Genomic DNA, 19,997 nt, shown 5'->3' with positions numbered 1-19,997 from the left:
CCTGACAATTTTCCTCTTCTGTTTTGCAAAACTAAGCCCCTACTACTGAACAATCAACTCTACATGGGCAGATGAGGAGATGCTTGTGTTATAACAAATGAATAGTTTTTTCATAGCAGGAGACATCTCAGATAAGTTTCTCACAGATGAGAAGTAGTGCTCAACTTCTTGGGCCCTGGGCTGCTTGTTCTAATCTTCATTAAAATTTTAAAAGTCACCATCTGCTTCATCCTCACTACCTGCTCCCACTCTTACCGGGATCAATGTCTCTGCTTGCTTCTGCTTGTTCCGTCTCCTGCAGCCAACTGGCTGCCCTGTTGACTTTTGCAAATGCACAGAAAATGCCGGCATGGACTAAGGAACTCTGGGACTTGTAGTTCTTAAGTGACCATCTTGCACAGGAAGGCAGGCTACTCTCTCAAACAAAAAGTCCTAGAGTTTCAATAAAGAAATATCATTCCATGTAAGTCCTGGAGAGTGGTTGTGCCTGGAAAAACTCTGGGAAAGGCAGCTTTCAATTTTTTAAAAATTTTAATGTATACTTTAAAAAAAGTTAAAGTTAACCTTTTTTTAACTAGTTAAAGTTAAAAGTTGACAGCTGAAAAATTTAACTAAAGTTAAAAGTTAGCCATTTCTTTAACTTTTTAACTAGTTAATTAACTAGCTAATTCCCATGACTGCATGCCTAAGTCCTACATACCTCACTCCTGTTTTAAAATATGTAAATTAAATGGTGATCCTCAAAAGCCTACTCACCTGCCACCTAAACCTGCATGTACCTGAGGTCCATAGACATATCAATTTTCAATGGTAAAATATCAATACTCAAAAGTCTTGGAAAAAATACTTAAATAGTTATAAGGACAGGAAACTAGGACTCCCCCTTCCCAACTGAGTATCCTAACAATTAGGCTGGAGAGTCCTGCACTGGGCCGTGAGATTACCAATAGCCTGATAGTTTCTATCTCCTACATTCTCAGTGAGTGCATGAACCTCTACACCAAGGGAGGCCATCCTGTGGCATGAGTACCACATGTGGCATGGGCAGCCACTGTGTGGGGCACACAGCAGATCAGGGAGAGGACAGGCAGAAGATAGGGCAAGAGGCAGAAAGCAAAGAAGGAGATCAGTCAGGGACAACAGAGCAGGAAGCAGAGGATGATGTTGAACAGAAAGCACATTGTAGCACCAGGCGGCAGAGTATCAGATTGGACAGGCATAGCACCAGGCGGTGCTACCAGATTGGACAGGGGAAGGAGACAGAGTAACACACAGGCCCTAATATGTGTAATGTGGGGCTAATTTGTAACACTCCGGGTTGTTCCCCAGTGCTGTAGCCTGTTATATAATAGGTGATGGTATCATCATCATCTGGTTGTGTCTTGAAAGATAGGTTTATACCCCTAACACCAGGAAATAGTCCAGGACTCTGAATCATCAGCAGAGAAAATCCACTGGGCTGAAGAGGAATGCTGCCCAGAGTAAGACACCTAAGTCCTGAATAAGGGCAAGATATAAGACACCCCCAAACTCGGTATTTCCCTATTGGCTATCTTGGGCAGCTCCCTGCCCAGCAGGTTGATTTGTAAATCCCACCCTGAGGTACATAACATTCCCCATGCACTATAGAGGAAATCTATGTTTTTAATTCAAGGCTGCAGATACAGCCATGAGGTCCAGATACTTAAAAGTTAACAATAAAACACCCAAATCCCCTCATGTGCATTGTTAGGTGTCTAAATAAACTCTAAATATATTCAGAAAGCTGACCTTACATGCTTATTTAATAGAACCTTATTCCTTGCCACTTCATATGCTGATGGTTGTCTCAAACTTCAGTGCTGAGGTAACACTCTCAAAATCAAGACAACTAAGAAATAATGCATTGGAGTCTTGCTGCTAGTATAAACTATTTATATTTATATTTATATTCATCACTTCTGAAGTTTGCTAAACATAAAAACTGATTTCATATTAATGATAAATCTGCCTATCAAATCACACCGATACAAAATATTTTAACTCCGATCAAATACGTTTCAGCCAATATGTTCTGCATTTTCTGATGTAGATTTTAGATTTTTTTTCAATTTTTGTCTCCTTTTCTTTGTTCTTATTCTGCTGAAAACCAGACAATGGTCGCAATGTAAAAGGTAATGTATTCATATAAAACATACTATCCACTGTTCCAGCTGCCATACTCTTTGGCATGATAACTTGCCTGCTGTATGAAATGTACAAATATAACATTCTCATGGTGACTTTAAAAAGCTGGATGCATTATTGAAATGGTCCCTGTTTAGTTTGTTGGAGACGTAATTACTCCCTCAACCAGTGTCCCAGATTATTGACTTCCACTCCCTGGAAAAAGTGAAGGAATAGTTAAACAATGATCATACTTATTCTTTTCAAAATATTTCTTAAAGCAGAGAGAGAGTAAGTGATCTAACTAACTCAGTGATGCAGTTCTTATGCAGGTAAAACACCTACTGAAGCCACAAGGATTTTTACCTGTGAAAAGAGTGCCCTAATAAACAATCATTTGTTACAAGGAACTCAGTTCCACTATATTTAATTGCTTTACAAGTAAAGAAAATTAAATAACGATCAGGACCCATGTAGAAGCCTCTTCACTTATTCCTCTTTTGTCTCCTTAAAACTAGTTTCACGCTCCTGGATGGCAGGGGGTATGGTTTCAAGCTTAATGTAGTTATTAAAATGTGCATGCATGAACATCATTGCCAATTTCATGTTGAACTAATTCTTAATTGTGTATGTTAATAGTCAGAGATTATTTCTGTTCACCAGCACAATGGTAGGAAATGGTAGCTATGTTTTTATATGCAATTTGGATTTAATTCCCTATCTTCTTCTTCTTCCACTTCTAGAAAACATTTATTGCAAATACATCCAAAAATGAGTTCAGTTGCAATATTTGTAGCTACACTTGGGAACCATTTAGTTTGTGACTTCTTGCATGCTGCAAAAGTTTGTGTACCTGGTAAAATGTCTCCTTTCTAAACTGCATGCAATGCATGAGCTAGATTCTGTAAGCAATTCATTACCAGTGAACTATGAAGTCACTACATTTGCTTCTTGTGTATGTCAGCAAAGTTTTAAATATAGTACAGTGTCTTTGTTCTGTAAAACAATTTTGTAAGTGAATTTATTGTTGGTGAAAGGTGATGGACTGACAACGGAGGAGAGTATAAAGTCCACGATAATACATAGCAGAGTTGCAGCACAGTCAGTGATAATGCTCCACAAATTATATCTCAAACCTGATCTAGAGTGGCACCCTTTGCAATGCCCTTTCAACCCCCATGATTATTTAGTCCCTGACGTGTCTGCTTAAACTGTCAACCAGGGTGCCAAGCAGTATCAATGGTGGTTTTTTTCTAGTTTTCCTTTGCTTTGCTTTTTCCCCCTCCTTCCTGGTATGGCCATCTGTCCATTTAGTAAATGAATAGAGTATCTGTCAGATGGTAGTAATTTTTTAGAAACTACCAGCCTAGGGTACATTTAAGCCAGTAATGTCTTTAATGATATAATATTAATTCACCATCAATCAGATATTATACCTTGCATCTGTTTTTAAAGCCAAAGGATAAAAAGCAAGATTATATTCTAGTGTGCAATTGAAAACAGCTCTAATGCATCATAGGTTGTGACAATTCTCACCAAAAAGAATCACTGTAATAAAGCCATTTCATAGACAGAGTTAATTCACTTGGGGTTGATCCGATAAAGGATTTAAGGACCAGATCCAAGAAAGACTTAGATGCCTAAAGCAGGACTTAGTTGGAAATGAGACACTTAAACCCACAATCCCTGATCAGCTGCTATCTAGTGATAGAGGGACCTAAACTCTATATGCTGCCATAAAAATGTTTATGCCACAAACAAACTGAGCAAGCAGATGTCCTTGCTGCTCATTGGGCCACAAATACCCCAAACAGTGAGCACAATTATTCCTATTAATAGTTTGTCCTTCCTTTTCACAACAGATGTCTGTTTATTTATGGTGCAAAGAGTACAGATAGCCCAGAGTTGTCCGGGCTCTCAAGCTGCCCTAGGTAGACACTCCAGGGGCTTCAGGGACCCAGTCCCTGGGTGTGGATGCATGCCCTGGGTGAGAGCCATGTACTCAGGGCCCCTGTTCCACAGGATCATGTTCCTGAATCCCCAGGAATGCTCTGATCCTGCAGGAGAGTGGCCACAGGTGATGTCTGTCTGTGCCCATCTATCAGATCAGCTCTGCCAGGATGCACACCAGCCCAACTAATCCAATCACAAAGTCGACATCTTTTTGTAGCCTATGAGTCTTGCATACCTCAAAGGTCCCTATGGAAATGTTAGAGCCATGATAGTCCAGGAATTATGGGGACCTGATGAAAAATGCCTTATACTCAAAAGCTCGTTTGACTGTATCCCAACCATGCAGTTGGTCCAACAAAAGATATCTCCCCCAAAAATCCTTACAGTGCTATAAGTATCCAGAGTTATTCCCCTCAGCAAACATAGAACTCTCCTAGTCTGGGCAGCATGGTGCTAAACTCACCCCTAAGCCCACTTGGGAACTAGAAATTAGGTGTCTCCACACCAAAGTTTCCCAAGTGAACTTGAGAGGAGGTATATTCTGGGCTGTGGCTCCTAGGACTGTTACAGCATTTTACATTAAATAGTTCTTGAAAAAACATTGAAACAGTCCTGGGAGGAAGTGTGCTGGCCTTAGGTTCAGCAGCTGGCTGCTGTGGATCCCATGCTGGGGCATCAAATTTTCCTCTATATCAGGTAGGACGTGGTTCTGAATTCCACTCCCAAAGCCTAACTTTAGGAAATTTAGGGGCAAAATCCTTGAGCACTATAGTCAATAGAAAAGCTCCTATTGACTTCAGTGAGGCCAGGACCGCATCCTAAGTCTGTTATTGTATCTCTAATCAGTGTTAGAGATCTCCCATGATCTCTAAACTTATTTACAGTTCTCTCTTCTTATTCTGCTCTTTAAAGCAAATGACTCTGTAGCAAGCATTGGTTTTTTTGTTTACCAAACCAAATTGATAATGAAAGAATAAATTATGTACATATCTGGCATCAGTGCAAATACCTCTGTGCAGTATAGAAAAGTTTTGTCTTCAAACTGCTATTTCACAAAGCAGTTGAATTACATAATTTTAAAACCAATAGTCTTGAATCTTATTAAAATGACACAGAACACTAAAAGGCAAATGGAGTGTCAATTGACAATTTTATAGGAATCCCTGTGTCTCACAGTATCATGTTGGGAATAACAATTATAGCAACACTTTGGAAAATTAGTTCTCAAACAGAAGTTTTGCAGAAACAGTCCACAATGCCCACATAAGTCAAATTTTGAGCTCCCTACTCAACTGAAGTCAACACCAGGTTCGCCTACAACATGAATAAAAATACAAGAAGAAGATCAGGTTCTGGTCCACAGTTGGGAGCTTAAAGACATGAAATGCAGGCCATGTATTAGTGAATATCTACATTCAATGAACATTTCCAAAATTCTTTTAGCAATTTTACTTACACAAAAACAGAACATAATTTCTAGGCTTTAGATTTGACTTTAACCTATACAATGTGCTGTAAGATTAAACACACTATTCTGTGAAAAAATATTTTGCCAATTTAGAAAAGTTATTTGAATATTTACATTTTAAATTAATAGGATGACTTGATTTAAGTGCCAGAATCTCCAAGGTCCTATATGGCTTATTGTGTCAATTCATCCCAAGTTATTTTTATTGACTCTAGCAAAGTTAGCTATATTAGGGGTGTGAAAAATGGGACACATTCGATTCAGATTCAACCTGAATCAGGGACAGTGATTCAATTAATTGATTCAGATTACTGTCCCCAATTTGGTTCAGCTGAATCTGAATCTGCAGATTCAATGCTGATTTGGAGAATCAGTGATTCAGCCATAGACACAGCTTTAAATGTTTTTTCTACATACCTTGAGGTACCAGGCATGGCTCGTGAATACTGTGATGCTGGGGTGGAAGTAGCATCTCACAGGAGCGCAGGGGGACCCCCTGCGTACTCAGCGGCAAAGCCGTAAGTGTACTTCTGGTCCACTTCCAGGGCTGCCAGGGAGTACACTGGGGCCCCCCTGTGCCTCCCTGGCTTGGTGATTGGCTGCAGGGGGACCCTGGCTGCCCCTCCCCCATACCCAGGAGGCACCGGTCACCAAGCTGGGGGGGGGGGGGAACACGGACCCGGAAGTGGACCAAAGGGCTCCTGGTCCACTTCCAGGCCTGCTGCTGAGTGCCCTGGGAAGCCCCCCATGCTTCTGTGGGACACTCCATGTGCCCCAGCATCACAACGTTCATGAGCCCCTGTAACCTATAGGTATGTAGAAAAAACATTTAAAGCTACCTCTATGTCCGAATTTCTGAATCTTTCCAAATCTCTCCGAATAGATTTGGAGGGTTCTGATTTGATTTGGAGAAATTAAAGGATCTCCTGATTCGATTTGGATTCAGAGATTCAGCCACTGAATCAGGCTGAATCTCCGCCGAATCGAATCAGCAACTGAAGCTTCACGCAGCCTTAATGTGTGTGTGTGTGTGTGTGTGTGTGTAAGGGTGTGTGTAAAGAAACATACATACATATATGTGTTATGAATATTATAAATATTATAAACTATAAGTTAAGAGGTGAGGTTAGGGCAGTCTCCATCCCTCCTCTTGCATCTGAGCCATGGGGCAACTAAGTGTGAAAGAGCTGCTGGGTGAGAAGAAAGACAAACAAGAGAGAGCATGTCTCTCCAGTCAACTGGTTAAAAATCCCTCCTGGGATGGGGAGGTTCTGGGTTCTGCTCTTTGCTGCCACAGTTATTTATCTTTCTCCACTGACTCCTTAATGAAAAATGCACAGACAATACTGTGAACAAAAGTAAGAGGGAGTTGATCTCTGTGGCCTAGTGATTATGTCAGTTCTTTGAGTTGAAGGATTTCTGAGTTCTAGTCTGTGGGAAGTGGGAGAGATGGGTTGAAATTCTCTCTAAATCCCTAGGGTCTAGGAGCCATATCTATAGGGAAGGTCATCCAGAGACATTACTGTGGTTTAACTGTAGACTAGGCTTTTTTAATTATCTTTTGGAGGGACCTAATACTCCACGCTCTCTGTACAGAGTGCCCAGGACCTACGCTTGAATCATTTTTGCTATACCAAAGTCTCCCCATTGTCTGTTTCAAGAACCTAAAAGCCTAACCTGTTCATTCTCAATTACCCTGCAGAGACAGCTCATCAAAGGTTAGACAGGGCTATGCCCAAATAAAGGCATATACTGAGACATTTCAATACTGGCCTTGGAATCTATATGCAAATAAGGACATAAGAGACTTTAAATATCACAATGGATGTATCATAGCCATGGTCCTGGATGTCATGTTTATTAATTAAACTAGGAAATGAAGACAGACACAAGTTATAAAATGCCTTAGTGAAATGAATAAATAAAAGTTCCTAGTACAATCACACTAACCTTTTCTTTTAAAAATTCTGCCATTTCCCCCTCTCTCCATTATAATTATCTGTGAATAGATGACTAATAGTTTTTTTACCATGTCTATGCTCAGTTAATTGACTGCTGTTTAAAATACAACAGTTGAAAGGAGAGCAAATATTCAAATAATGTTATTTAATTCACTAAAGTGCTTTTGGAATTTGTGATCTTACAGACAAAAGCTACAACATACGTGTGTGCCTAGTGAGTATCCAACTAGTCAGATATGAATGACCCCATGACTTGGGTGTTTAGAAGGTCAAACGAATGAAAACTGAATACTTATGAGCATCCAGCTAGCACAGGCATCCCTGTACAAGTATACTTATCTTATATTGTGATGTAGTGCACCAAGCAGGTTCAAAACTCTTATGGAGAGATATACACAGCTTCCATCAACTTTACTATTCATTGTCTGTATATGTATTATTGTAAGGTGTGTGGTGGGATAGCAGGGAAGTAATTGTGTACACATGTAATAGCAAAACTTTAATAGTTAGAATTATCTTTTTATCCAGACCATTTCTAATATAAACAAATTGTATAGTAAAATAGTATAAAATATACTATTTTAAATACATATTTCTGTGATATATCACTTAAGCATTGTGGACATTTTCTTTATTTCTCTCCATTTGTCAAGTATTAAGTACAATTTCCCATTTTAGGGCCTTTTAATCATATCAAGTCAAGTCTACTGGGATCCACATCAGATTCAAATCTCAACAAATACAGCACCATCAACAAAATTCCTCAACTCACCCTGAACTTTTCAGATATCAAAACTGAAAAAAAATCTTCATCTCCTCCTTCTTCAGAGAAAACAATTATTGCACCTAAGGTGAAAGAGAGAACGCACAATGTGACAGAGAAGGTTACCCAGGTAAGCTGATTTACAACCTTTTCCCCCAGAATTCCTACTTTCTATTTTACTTCTATAAAATTTATTTTTCACGTTATCAACATACGCAACAGTTTGTTACCCTGTTCATCCTGAAATCTTGCTAAAGCTGAATGATTTACATAGTCCTCAAGCATTGTGCTTAACAAGTTTTGTACTCTGTAAGTTTCTTTATTTCTAGGTGTGATGGTCTAGAAGAGTGGTGTCTAATGTATAGCCTGCAGCCCAGATGTGGCATACAGAGCTGTTCTATCCAGCCCACTGGCCTAATGGCAGGGTACCAGAAATTGGGTGGTGATGTTAGGGGGTTGTGACCTACCAGAGATTTCTGATCTCCTAGGCCCCAATGGACATTGCCATCAGTAGCATGGATACAAGAGAGGGCTGTACAGATAAAGCCTGCACTTGCCCCTCCACCCCCATATCCTCACTGCTGCTGTCCCCAGAGCTCCCACTGCTGCTGGCCCTGAGCCTTATTACTGCTGCCTCTGCACTCCTGCTGCCACCACCATTGGATGCACTGCAGCTTCCGCTGTTCCCATGGATCCGGCCTGAGAAGAGTCCCAAGGTCCAAATCCAGCCCCGGAGGATCCCTGAGGTCAGGATCCAGCCTGGAACCATGGGATGAGTTTGACACCTCTGGTCTAGAAAATGTATTGCTATTGCTAAATTGTCCAAAAATGCTCTATTTTTCTCCAAAATGTAATAAATTGTGAAAACCTCTTCAATGATTTACAGTACAAAGATGACTGGTCATAGTCTGCTGTTTACAATGTTTGGTGATTTAATTTATTGTAATCCAATGCCAGCAATACTCTGTGGCTGCATCTACATAAGATGCTGACTGCACAGTCATTATTTAGTTTATAAACAATTTATAAACAACTTAGTATTGTTTATACAAGTTACTGAATAGTCACACCAATGCACAGCTTTTTTGTGATGCTGAAAATGCCTACTAAATTAATCTTCTCAGGAAACTTAGGCAGAGAAACACCTAATTTATAGATCCTTGGTAGATTTAGGAACAATCTAGGCCCCTAGTTGCTTATTCTTGTCAAGACTGTGCAATTCTGAGCATATGCAGAGGTCTCATTTAGGCACATGGGAAATGTTAAAGTAAAAAATTAAGGCATTTAGATCCTCAGGGGTCAGGTGACAGCTGAGTGAAACTTTCAATTTTTTCCCACACACACCTAAGCTGCATTTAGATCCCACTTAAGTTACTTACGTGCTGCTTAGCATCTGGCCCTAGAGATATAGGCAAATTATTCAAGACCTGATTCAATGCTCACTGAAATCAGTAAAAGTCTTTCCCGTGTCTTTCATATATATACTGAAGATTGTAATTTGTATTCCATTAGCACCTACATATTATTGTGACCAAGAGCCCAGTGTGCTAAGTGATGAACAAAATAGCCGAGTGTGCTAAGTGATGAACAGAAAATAATAGAGAGCTGACCATTTCAGTAATTACAGGGCAGACCCTAACACTTATCCAATGACAGATTACTAAGGTGAGAATATCTTTTTATAAACATTCATGGGGCTATTAATGGCATAGGGAGGATCTCAGCTAAGATAGCCTTTCACTGTATACTACCCTGTTTTCTTCTCTCAACTAAATTAAAGTCTCTTTACACTGTTGCCATACCAGACAGTTTCCATGCTCCTCATTCCCCTTGATGAGAATATAAAGAAACATGTTGTCCATTCTACAGAAGAAACAGATAAAAGAAATGTATGAGTTCTATCTTAAGATCAGTTTGTGTCTAAAAAGTAATTGGATTTTTATCTTTCATATATTTCCCCTCAGATAGCTAACGTGAACCTACAACCACTATACTTTCCTTCTTGGCTAGGTGTGAAACATTTAATGTCTTCCAGATCCATTTTGACATATTTTAAATTATTCAAACTTGTTATAAATAGAAATCTTTTTACAGCTAATACAGCAAAAAGTCAAATTCCATTAAAAAAACCTAGTTTTTATAAGGTACATAGGCACAAGCCAAGCTTGACTGACTTTTTGGAGGGGCTACTTAGTGCTTAAATGTTCAGTTTCTATCCGCTAATGATTTTGTTATGGCTAGAGGTTTTTGCTTTGTTTTTTTGTTTAATTTTCACTTATCCCCCAAACAATGTAGATAGTATGAGAGGTCCAATAGAAATGGCTCAGCTCAGCTTGACCTGTTTGGAACATTGATACTCAGTACACTTAAAATTAAACTTGAAATGTTTTGTGAAATCTGAACACTTCACAGAACACTTCCAACTTAATCTGATGTTAGGTTATGCCTCTGTTAACTTGGTGGCTTCTGAGAACTCTATTATACAGTTTTCAGGGTGAAATTAATATAACAAGCATTGAAAATCTACCATTTGCCATAACCACAGGGAATTCAAGGGATGAACAACTATTCCTTTCTCCATTATTGCTTTCACTTTCTAGTCTTTTTCCTTATTTTCTGCTGCCTAAACTACATAACTAGGTGCAGGACCAAATCTTCAGTGACAGTAAAACAGATGTAGCTCCAGTGAAGTCAGTAGTACTAGACATATTTGGACAAGCTTTACATCAAGCCAATAAACTAGATAACACTCTTTGGGAGACAGCTCCATTTCATACATGAGCAAATTTAATTTAGGTCCACATATACCAACACCACTACAGTCCATGAAAAAATGAATCTTGACTTTAGTTTTCTTTTGAATTTCACTAGGAGTAAAATCTTCAAAAATTAATTTGACTGGGTTTTTCAGAAGTGTTGACATACCTAAGTCAGCTTGATTGTAATGGATGTTAGGTGTGTTCACACTTTTGAAAATCCCACTGGGTATCTATCTGCTTGTTATAAAGCATAAATTCCTTTGTAAATCAAGTTCTACACTTCTTCCCATTTTGTGCTCTGGTAAATGCAGCAGATTATCAGGTTTCTAGACCAGCAAAGAAGTGTCCATGGGAGGTTTGAACACAGTGGAGAGATGAACAATAGGATACAGCAAAAATGTCACAAAAGATAATGAGTCAAAAATATGCTTAAATTGGGGAAGCCCTTTTGTATTTTGTTCAGGATTAAAGTATATCAAACAACTCCATAAAGAAAGAGGAGCCAGTTAAGGTAAAGGACAATGCTGATGCAAAAATAAATGGGTATAAACTGCCCGAGAATGCTTTAGGCTGCAAATAAGAAAAAGGTTTCTACCCATCACAGAAGTGAGGATCTGCAATCAGATTCTAACAAAAGTAGTGATAGCAGGAAACCTAAATGGTTTTTAGCTTGAGGTTCAGAATCATATAACATAGTCACCCAAAATTGTAGCGGGCTAGTCTCAATTACTGAAGGTCCTCTCCAGTACTATGTTCTACTGTTCCTAACTCCAATCCTTCTTTCTCTTCACACTTCAATATCTTTCATCTGCCATGCATACATTTCTCCTCCTTCATTTCTCTTTTTTTCATTACTGAAAAACCTGCTTTCTGAGATATTGATTACTTTATCTGCTTTCTGTGTCTGTAAACCAATGCCATACAGGAATGTTACCTACCCATGCACTGTCCTGAGCAGGACAACCTTGCTCTGTGGAGTCTGGGATTTGATGCACTGCTAACAGTAAGACTTGTAGCAATAGTATGTCATAAGACAGAATGAGCTCCTTTTCCCAAAATTACCTAAAGCAGGGGCAGCCAGCCTGCAGCACAGGTGCCACAAGTATCACAGGTAACCTCTGTGTGTGGCATGTGACAGCCCTGGGGAGAGGGCAGGCAGCACAGCAACAGATAGGGTTGGGATCAGAAAGCATAATGGTAACTAAAGCAAGGAGTACAGGGCAGGAAGCAGAAAACAGAGCATCAGATTGGTCCAGGGAAGGTGATCAGAGTTGGGGAGGGTGCAAGGCCTAATTTGTGGCATTCCTATGAAAAAGCTTGGCCCCCACTGACTAGACAAGAGATGGGAAATAGTTCCATCATTTTCTATCATATTCTTAGGCGGTATCCAGGCACGTGCAGGGAATGAAAACAAGGAAAAAAGGAAAAGTGGGGTGGAACAGACAGAGTAAGGTAGAAAGAAGGAAAACGCGATGTAATGGGAAATAATGATACTTTTAAAAGGACAACATAGGCCAGAGGAAAAAAAGGACGAAAGGAGTTTAACAGAAAGTGAGACAAGGGAGTGGTTTAGCAAGCAAATGGGAAGAAGGAATAAAAATTAACACAACAGTAAAGAAAAGCAAGATGGGGAAAAGAGGAAAACAACTGTATGTAGCATTTTCCAACTCCTAAATATTAAAGACATAGAATATGTCTTTTTTTATTTTGGGGGAGGGGGCTGGACTCGATGATCTCCTGAGGTCCTTTCCATCCCTAATGTCTATGAAATCTATAAAACATGATGCCTAAAGATAGCACTAAAAATGCTGTTTATGCCTCTGCTAGATGTACAAACTGGCACAATACTGGGAATATCTAAGAAGAAAAAGGGATCTTAGAAGTACTAGAACTAATACTAGTACAAGGTGTTGAAGATAAAAATAAGGGCAGAGATGTCAACAAGTAATTAAGTAGTATAATGGTTGGAATGTAAGATGTAGATGGGCAACAATATGGATGTGAACTCTACCAATCTATATTGACAGAATTATTGTAGAATATTGTGGAAAAGAGAATATATTCCAGCATGTGTTTTAAATTAATCTATTCAGAAAAGGCCGGATTATAATGCACTTACTTTCATTTCCAAGCACCTCACTCCATGTAAAGTACCACTGACCTTAATAAGTGTATTCACAGAATAATATACTGCCAAAGATAAATTAGAGTATTATAATCTGGGTCAAAGTAGGATGTTGCTCAATTTTTGGGACAGGGTGCCAGACTCTTGCTCTAAGTGATCAGATGCCCATAATTTCCGTGAACCTTTACACTTTGAAGTTTCCTTCCATGTTCTTTACCATGAAAACACGCCTTTTATAATGTACAATAGGTGCTATACACATTTCAACCATCATTTTCTCTGGATGTCCCTGTGTGTGTGACATCCTGAGACTTCCTAGGACAAATAGACAGCACAGCTATTTTGTCTGACAGCCCTTTCTGAAAAATTGGTAGTGTCATATTTCACTGCAGATATCTCTCACCCTAATTAGATTTTGGTAGCACTCTCTCTTACTGTGATTTCTTATTTTTTGCATTATACTTTCCAGAAGTGCTAAACTAGATTCTCCCTAGAAGACAGAATCCACTAGATAGATAGATAGATAGATAGATAGATAGATTCCTTTTTATTCATCTTTTGTGACAATCTTTCCAAGAGAACAGACCAATTTATACACATTTTTGCACTGACAGGTTCACATAGGGCCTTGGCACTGATTGTCAGAAAGAGACAAGTCTTTCCATGGGCTCAAAAAATAGTAAAGTATTAAAGTAAGCAGCAAGGCAAAAAAATTGACATCAGTCCCTTAGTGTTTTTAGTGAATTCCAAATGGGGCTTCTGGACCTAAAATTACACCCTTCTGAGGCACAACAGTAAGCAACTTCTTTGAGCGCTGAATCTCCTCATAGGCATCCAGTCACACTAACATCTGACTCCAAAGCCAAAACCAAGCTGTTAATTTGACTGTGAACAGAGTTAGACTTGAATAGGGACCATAATAAACTATATCTATGGCATACTCCAAGACAAGAGACTATTTTTTAAATACTCATAAACAAGACTTGGTAATAAAAAACAAACCAACAATAGCAAATGATGCACATGCAAAATGAGTATCTAGCTGCATTTCATTCATAAGCATAAAATCTGGCCCTTATTCAGCAAAACTCAGAGCAGTTCCCAGTGCAGTCATTGGGACTGCTAAAACTATCCAAGCAACTGCATGAATTTGAAGTCTCTGATTTGTCCAGATTGCAGCTTTGAAGCGAGGCAAATATCTTTAGGTTTAAAACTTTTAAACAATACTTTTCAGAATAGTTTTGTGAGTATTCCTCTGTGTAGGAGATAAGGAAATATGTACCCAATTTCCTGGCTGATTAGATAACTGTGGATTGATTTCCTGAAATGATGAACAGCCACAACTCCTCTGAAAAAAAGGCCCTCAGTGTTCAGAAGTTCCCTGAGATGAAGTAATACACCTTGTAGGTTTGTTATATGCTTTTATAATCTTAGTCAGATTCTGTTCTGTCAGCTCCAGAAGATTAAGGAATATCCCCCAAGGCCAGTCCCAGGTGTTGATATAAAAAGAACTATTATATGATCGTGACTTCAAATTGACCTTCAGGTTTTCAGGCAAAAAAGAAGACTGCTTAGCAACATCTAGGCCAGACAGGGGCATTATAAGAGCTAAAAATAAATCAGATTATTGAGCTATACATTTTCAGCACTCTGATTCAGCTGACACACTGCACTGTTAACAGCACCATACAATAACTCACACACAAACCACATTGCCAGCATGTTACTTTTCTAACACAAACTGGCTAAACTAAGGGGGAACAAAACTCTTGCTATGTTTTCCTATTATACAGTGCAAATACTGCTGTTGAGATTGCTTTTTCCTAGTTACTATATGGAGCGTATCTCCCACTCAGATCCTCCTGAACTGTGAATCTTCTTGTTTTTATCAGTGACTATCTTAAGTATAATATCCCTCTGGTTTGCTCTAAGTACAATCATTTTAGTCAGTAACTTTATGCAACAAAAATTCATCTTTAAAAAGAAATACATAGTTACATAACTACATTTCATAATTGTTATACATGACATAATTACATAAATAGTATAAGTGCATGTAATTGCGCAATCATTTGGAAGTGTAATTATATGAGGAGAACATGGGAAATAGCTGTTCGTAGGGGAAGGAGCTTTACAAAGCTGGTAATACCAGTACAAATCAGAAGTCCAATGTTTCTGTTTTGCACATTGTGAAAATCATTCATACCCATGCAAACCTGTCACCAGATCTAAAGGTTGCACTCACTTCGCACAAAATTGAATGACTACACAAGGTTCCAACGTGCTGGAGAATCAGGCTCATTTTTTATACAATATTTTTATCCATTCAATGTCAGTTATGATCTATGGAATTAGAGGAAAAAGGGTGTACCTTGAGATATAAAATCACCAGTAGATTTATTCCTCAAAGACCTTATAATAGTATTCAATACAAAGATGTTTAAATGCTTTTTCTGAGAGTTTGTTTCCTACAAGGCACCTTTCTTCCAGGTCACCCGCTTTTTTCTTAGGTGTCAGTATTACATGGGATCTGAACTGCTGCATTGCTGTATCATGATACATGGCATACAGTGATTGTGCTGCTTTCAAAGAGCCCAGCTGCTTTGAAGTATGGGATCCCAATCAGTATCTCCATTCATCATTGTCCTTCCTTCAGGTCCAGTCTTTCCAGTCAGATTCTTCCAGCCCCCTGCTGAGTTAGCAAGCAGTATCTAGCATCCTGTATGAAATTTAAATATAAGTAATTAATTTCGTTCTAAAGGGAATGAGCAGCCTATTCACTGTTAGTCTCCTGAGCTGAATAATAATCAGTGATCTGCTCTATGAGGTTGACCTTGAATATTATCTGCACTGTATCACTTCTCACAGGGAATCATTCTTTTCTCAGTTCTAATATATAGAGAGAAACACAACAAGTGTGTTTCTACTAATTTCTGTAGACATTGGGTCTTGTGTTACAATTTGCTTCAAGCAAGGATAGATTTTTGCCCCAGTTAATGTTTTGGGGATATGAGACTAGATCTTCCTGCTTTAAATCAAAACACATTATCATTAGAACTGTGCCAGTAATCCAACACTGTAGACTGTATCCAAGTACATATTTACTCCCTGCTCATAGTATTGTTCCCAGTTAAGAATATTGAATGTTCAGCTGATATATTAGTCTCCCAATATTGATTGCAAGGAATGTGAGTTTTTATAGTTTAATCCTAACTAAGACACACACTGGGCTCATCTACACATTCATTAATGTGCAGTAGTTACTATGCATTTAGTTTAATACTTGCTTAATGAAGTACTAACTAAATGGGCAGTAACTACACTTACTAGGACTGTTCCAAGCTTCGATCCCTGATTCAATTTGGCGGAGATTTGGCTGGATTAAGTGGCTGAAACTCCAAATCTGAATCAAATCAGAGGACCCTTTAATCTCTCCAAATTGAATCGGAACCCTCTAAATCAATTCAGAGAGATTCAGAAAGATTTGGTGATTTGGACATAGACACAGCTTTACAAGTTTTTTCTACATACCTCACAGTACCAGGCATGGCTCGTGAATGCTGCAGTGCTGGGGCAGATGAAGCGTCTCATAGGAGCGTGGGGGGGTCCCCAGCACCCTTGGCAGCAGACCTGGAAGTAAACCAGAAGCACCCCCTGGGCCTTCCCGGCTCAGCGACTGGTGCCTCCTGGGTCCGGGGTGGGGGGGAGCACCTCACTTCCCTCTGTGGCCAATCACCAAGCAGGGGGAGCATGGAGGGGGGGCCCTGCATACTCCCTGGAGGACCTGGAAGTGAACCAGAAGTACTTCTGGTCCACTTTTGGGTTTGCCGCCAAGCACATGGAGGGGCCCCCCACACTCCTTTGGGGCATTCCATCTATCCCAGCATTGCAGCATTCACAAGCCATGCTGGTACCTCGAGGTATGTAGAAAAAACTTTTAAAGCTGTGTCTATGTCCGAATCACTAATTCTGCAAACCAGCATCGAATCTTCAGATTCAGATTCAGCTGAATTGAATCAAGGACAGTGGTCCAAATCAGTGAATCAAATCACTGTCCCTGATTCAGGCTGAATCCAAATCAAATAGGGCCCACTTCGTACACCCCCTAACAATTACTGTGCAGTAGCACCAGTGCATGGGTTTTTTCTGATGCTTACTGCGCAGTAGTCTAATAATACTGTGTAGTAGTGTATTAGCATGGTTTTTGCCTAACACACTATTGCACAGTCTTATTAGGCTACTGTACAGTGTCTCATATAGATATGCCCACTGAAAGGTTGATGGGCAAACAATTACATTTTTACAAAAAATAATTAAGTTCCCATTCAGTCCCAGGAAGAAAAAACTGTAATCATGCCAAGTAAACAAGCAAAAGTTCCAGAGATTTGCAAGTGATGAGATACTGCTGATAACTGAGAGTCAGCCATCTTCAGCTACTAATTAAGAAGCAAGTAGTCTGAGGCACAAAAAGGAGCAGCTGGGTCAGCACTAGGATAAGCCTTTTGGGGGGCTAGATGATTTTATTCCTCTTTTGAAGAAGTAAAGCTTGTTGGTTGCCTAGCATTGCTATCTGAGAATTAGAAATAAAAGGATAAATTCAGGGATTAATAAACATAGTCAGCACAATGTGTTGTATGAAAGCCTTCTAGCTTTCTTCTTTCAGACTTCCTGAAAATTAGGAATGATGAAATGATGAAAAATCCAGCCAAAGCAGCACATTTCTTTTGTCCATATCTCACTCACCAGGGAGTTGTTAATCTTAGCCTTTTACAAGTAACAGGGTCATTAGAGAAGTAGGGTTCCAGTGCATTCCATTTCAGAGAGAATATTTTTTTTAAAGAAAGGAAAAGAAAAGCACAACAGGGAAAAAAAATCCCAAACAGGTTATATGAATTCAGTAATCAATCAAAGTATCATTGAATTTCAAGGGCTGCACTCAAGATATAGAGTGCTAATTAAAACCACTCAGTAAAAAGATTTTGTTGAGAGTTATGGAAGGTAATAGTCCGCTAATTAATGAGCAGGACATAAAAATATGTCTAAATGTAGTTTAGAAAGAATGGTTGGTGTGAAGTTAAGGTGCAAAACATGCTTTTTTATGAAAAGAAGGATAATTATGAAAACATTGTTAGTAACAATTCCTATAAAATGTATATGAAGATCTAGTTACGACTCTCAACCCTGGAATAAAACATATAACTTTCTCTTTCCAATATCAGAGGAGTCAGTTATCATCTTACATATCATTGTCTTCAGCGTATTTCTCCTAGACACCTGAAAAAGTTCTTTCACTGTGACATGTGGCTGAATTTGTCTTCAAAATATATCAGCTACATCCTCAAGATAAGACTACATTCAAGGAGTTGTCAATTTATAACACAACTTAAGGTGACCTTTTTTAAGGGACAAGAATAGCAAATTCCATTCATTTCTTAGAGTTTCAGAACAGCAGAGATTCCCTATGCCTGAAGATGGGTGACTGTACCCAAAAGCTTGCTAAGAACTTTTTTCCAACTACTCAGCTTGTCTAATAATATTTATCACATCTACTCAAAGAACCTTGCCTACTCTTTTCAGTAGACACCTTGGAAACTTACATATATTTCTATATGAATTTAAACCAATCGGTGTGGTTAGAAATGTAGTTTCTTTAGAAAAAATGTTTTGGTGGTTGATGTCAGAAAAATAACAATGAGATGGGAAGGAAACATTTATTTGCTTTTTTATCTTCCATCTTTCCTTTCTGAAATTTAAGCCCTTATCTTGTGTAAATATGACCTGTTCTCAAAAATAACTTGAATCTGTAGAGAAGAAGCCTTCTTGGAACAATATTCTATGTTTCTTGAAATAACCCTGGGGACATTTACACATACAATTACTTTGAAGCAATAAACACTGAAGTATTTTAAGCCAGAGTAAATTACTCCTGTGCACAACATCTACATGTGCACCTGGGACAACAGAAATTTGAGCCAGGGCAGAGCAGTTTACACCAGGGTTGGTCCTGCCCTGCTCTACCGCAGGCTCTGGGTGGCGGCATTGGACAGCAGAGGGGCTGACTGGGGCATGAGTGCTGAAAGTGTGGAGTCATGTGGCTAGGGAACAGCGGAGAGTCTGACCCCCTGCTGGCTGGGCTGACTAGGTGCAATTTACACCTACCATCAGCATCTACATGTGCATTTAATCGCAGTTAATTATTCCACTGTAAGATAGTATTGTCCCCAACAGTATTATCTTACAGCAGTGTTAGTTTTTTGTTTTGGTCTAATAGGACATTGTGGGGATTACGGAGACTTGGTGGGACTCCAAGCGTGATTGGGCAGTGAATGTTGAGGGCTATGGGCTGTATAGGAGGGACAGGATAGGAAAGAGAGGGGGAGGAGTGGCACTGTATATCAAGGAGGAATACACGTCCTTGCTAATTAATAAAGAGTCAGGGGAGAAGCACTCTGAGGTGCTTTGGGTTAGGGTTCAGGGCAGAAGAGGGGAAAGGGACCTATTTGTGGGAGTCTACTATAGACCCCCTACCTGGGCAGAAGAGCTTGACCAGGAATTCTTGGGTCAGCTTACCGAGGTAGCAAAAGCTAAGGATATGGGAGTCATGGGGGACCTGAACTTCCCAGACATCTGCTGGGATGAACAGTTGGCCAGGTCCAAGCGCTCACGTAGGTTCCTGGAGAGAGTCCAGGACCTTCATCTAACCCAGGAGGTGCACAGCCCCACCAGGGGGGATGCCTTGTTGGACTTGGTGTTGGCCACGGGCGATGACCTGGTGAGGGGGCTGCGGGTGCTTGACCCCCTGGGCGACAGTGACCACTGCCTG

General features: G+C 39.5%; 1 protein-coding gene across 1 annotated transcript in view; it reads left to right on the top strand.

The window, feature by feature from the left end:
• KCNH7 (potassium voltage-gated channel subfamily H member 7) overlaps positions 1 to 19,997 on the top strand; it is a 483,070-nt gene that overhangs the window by 348,087 nt on the left and 114,986 nt on the right. Inside the window, exon 6 of the mRNA XM_019522712.1 lies at positions 8,206 to 8,420. Coding sequence (XP_019378257.1) covers positions 8,206 to 8,420 — 215 coding nt within the window. The remainder of the gene's footprint in view (positions 1 to 8,205; positions 8,421 to 19,997) is intronic.

This window comes from Gavialis gangeticus, unplaced genomic scaffold, assembly GCF_001723915.1.
Source record: "Gavialis gangeticus isolate Ggan-Ray unplaced genomic scaffold, GavGan_comp1, whole genome shotgun sequence".
Lineage (NCBI taxonomy): Eukaryota > Metazoa > Chordata > Crocodylia > Gavialidae > Gavialis > Gavialis gangeticus.
This window is presented reverse-complemented; position numbering and strand designations above follow the sequence as displayed.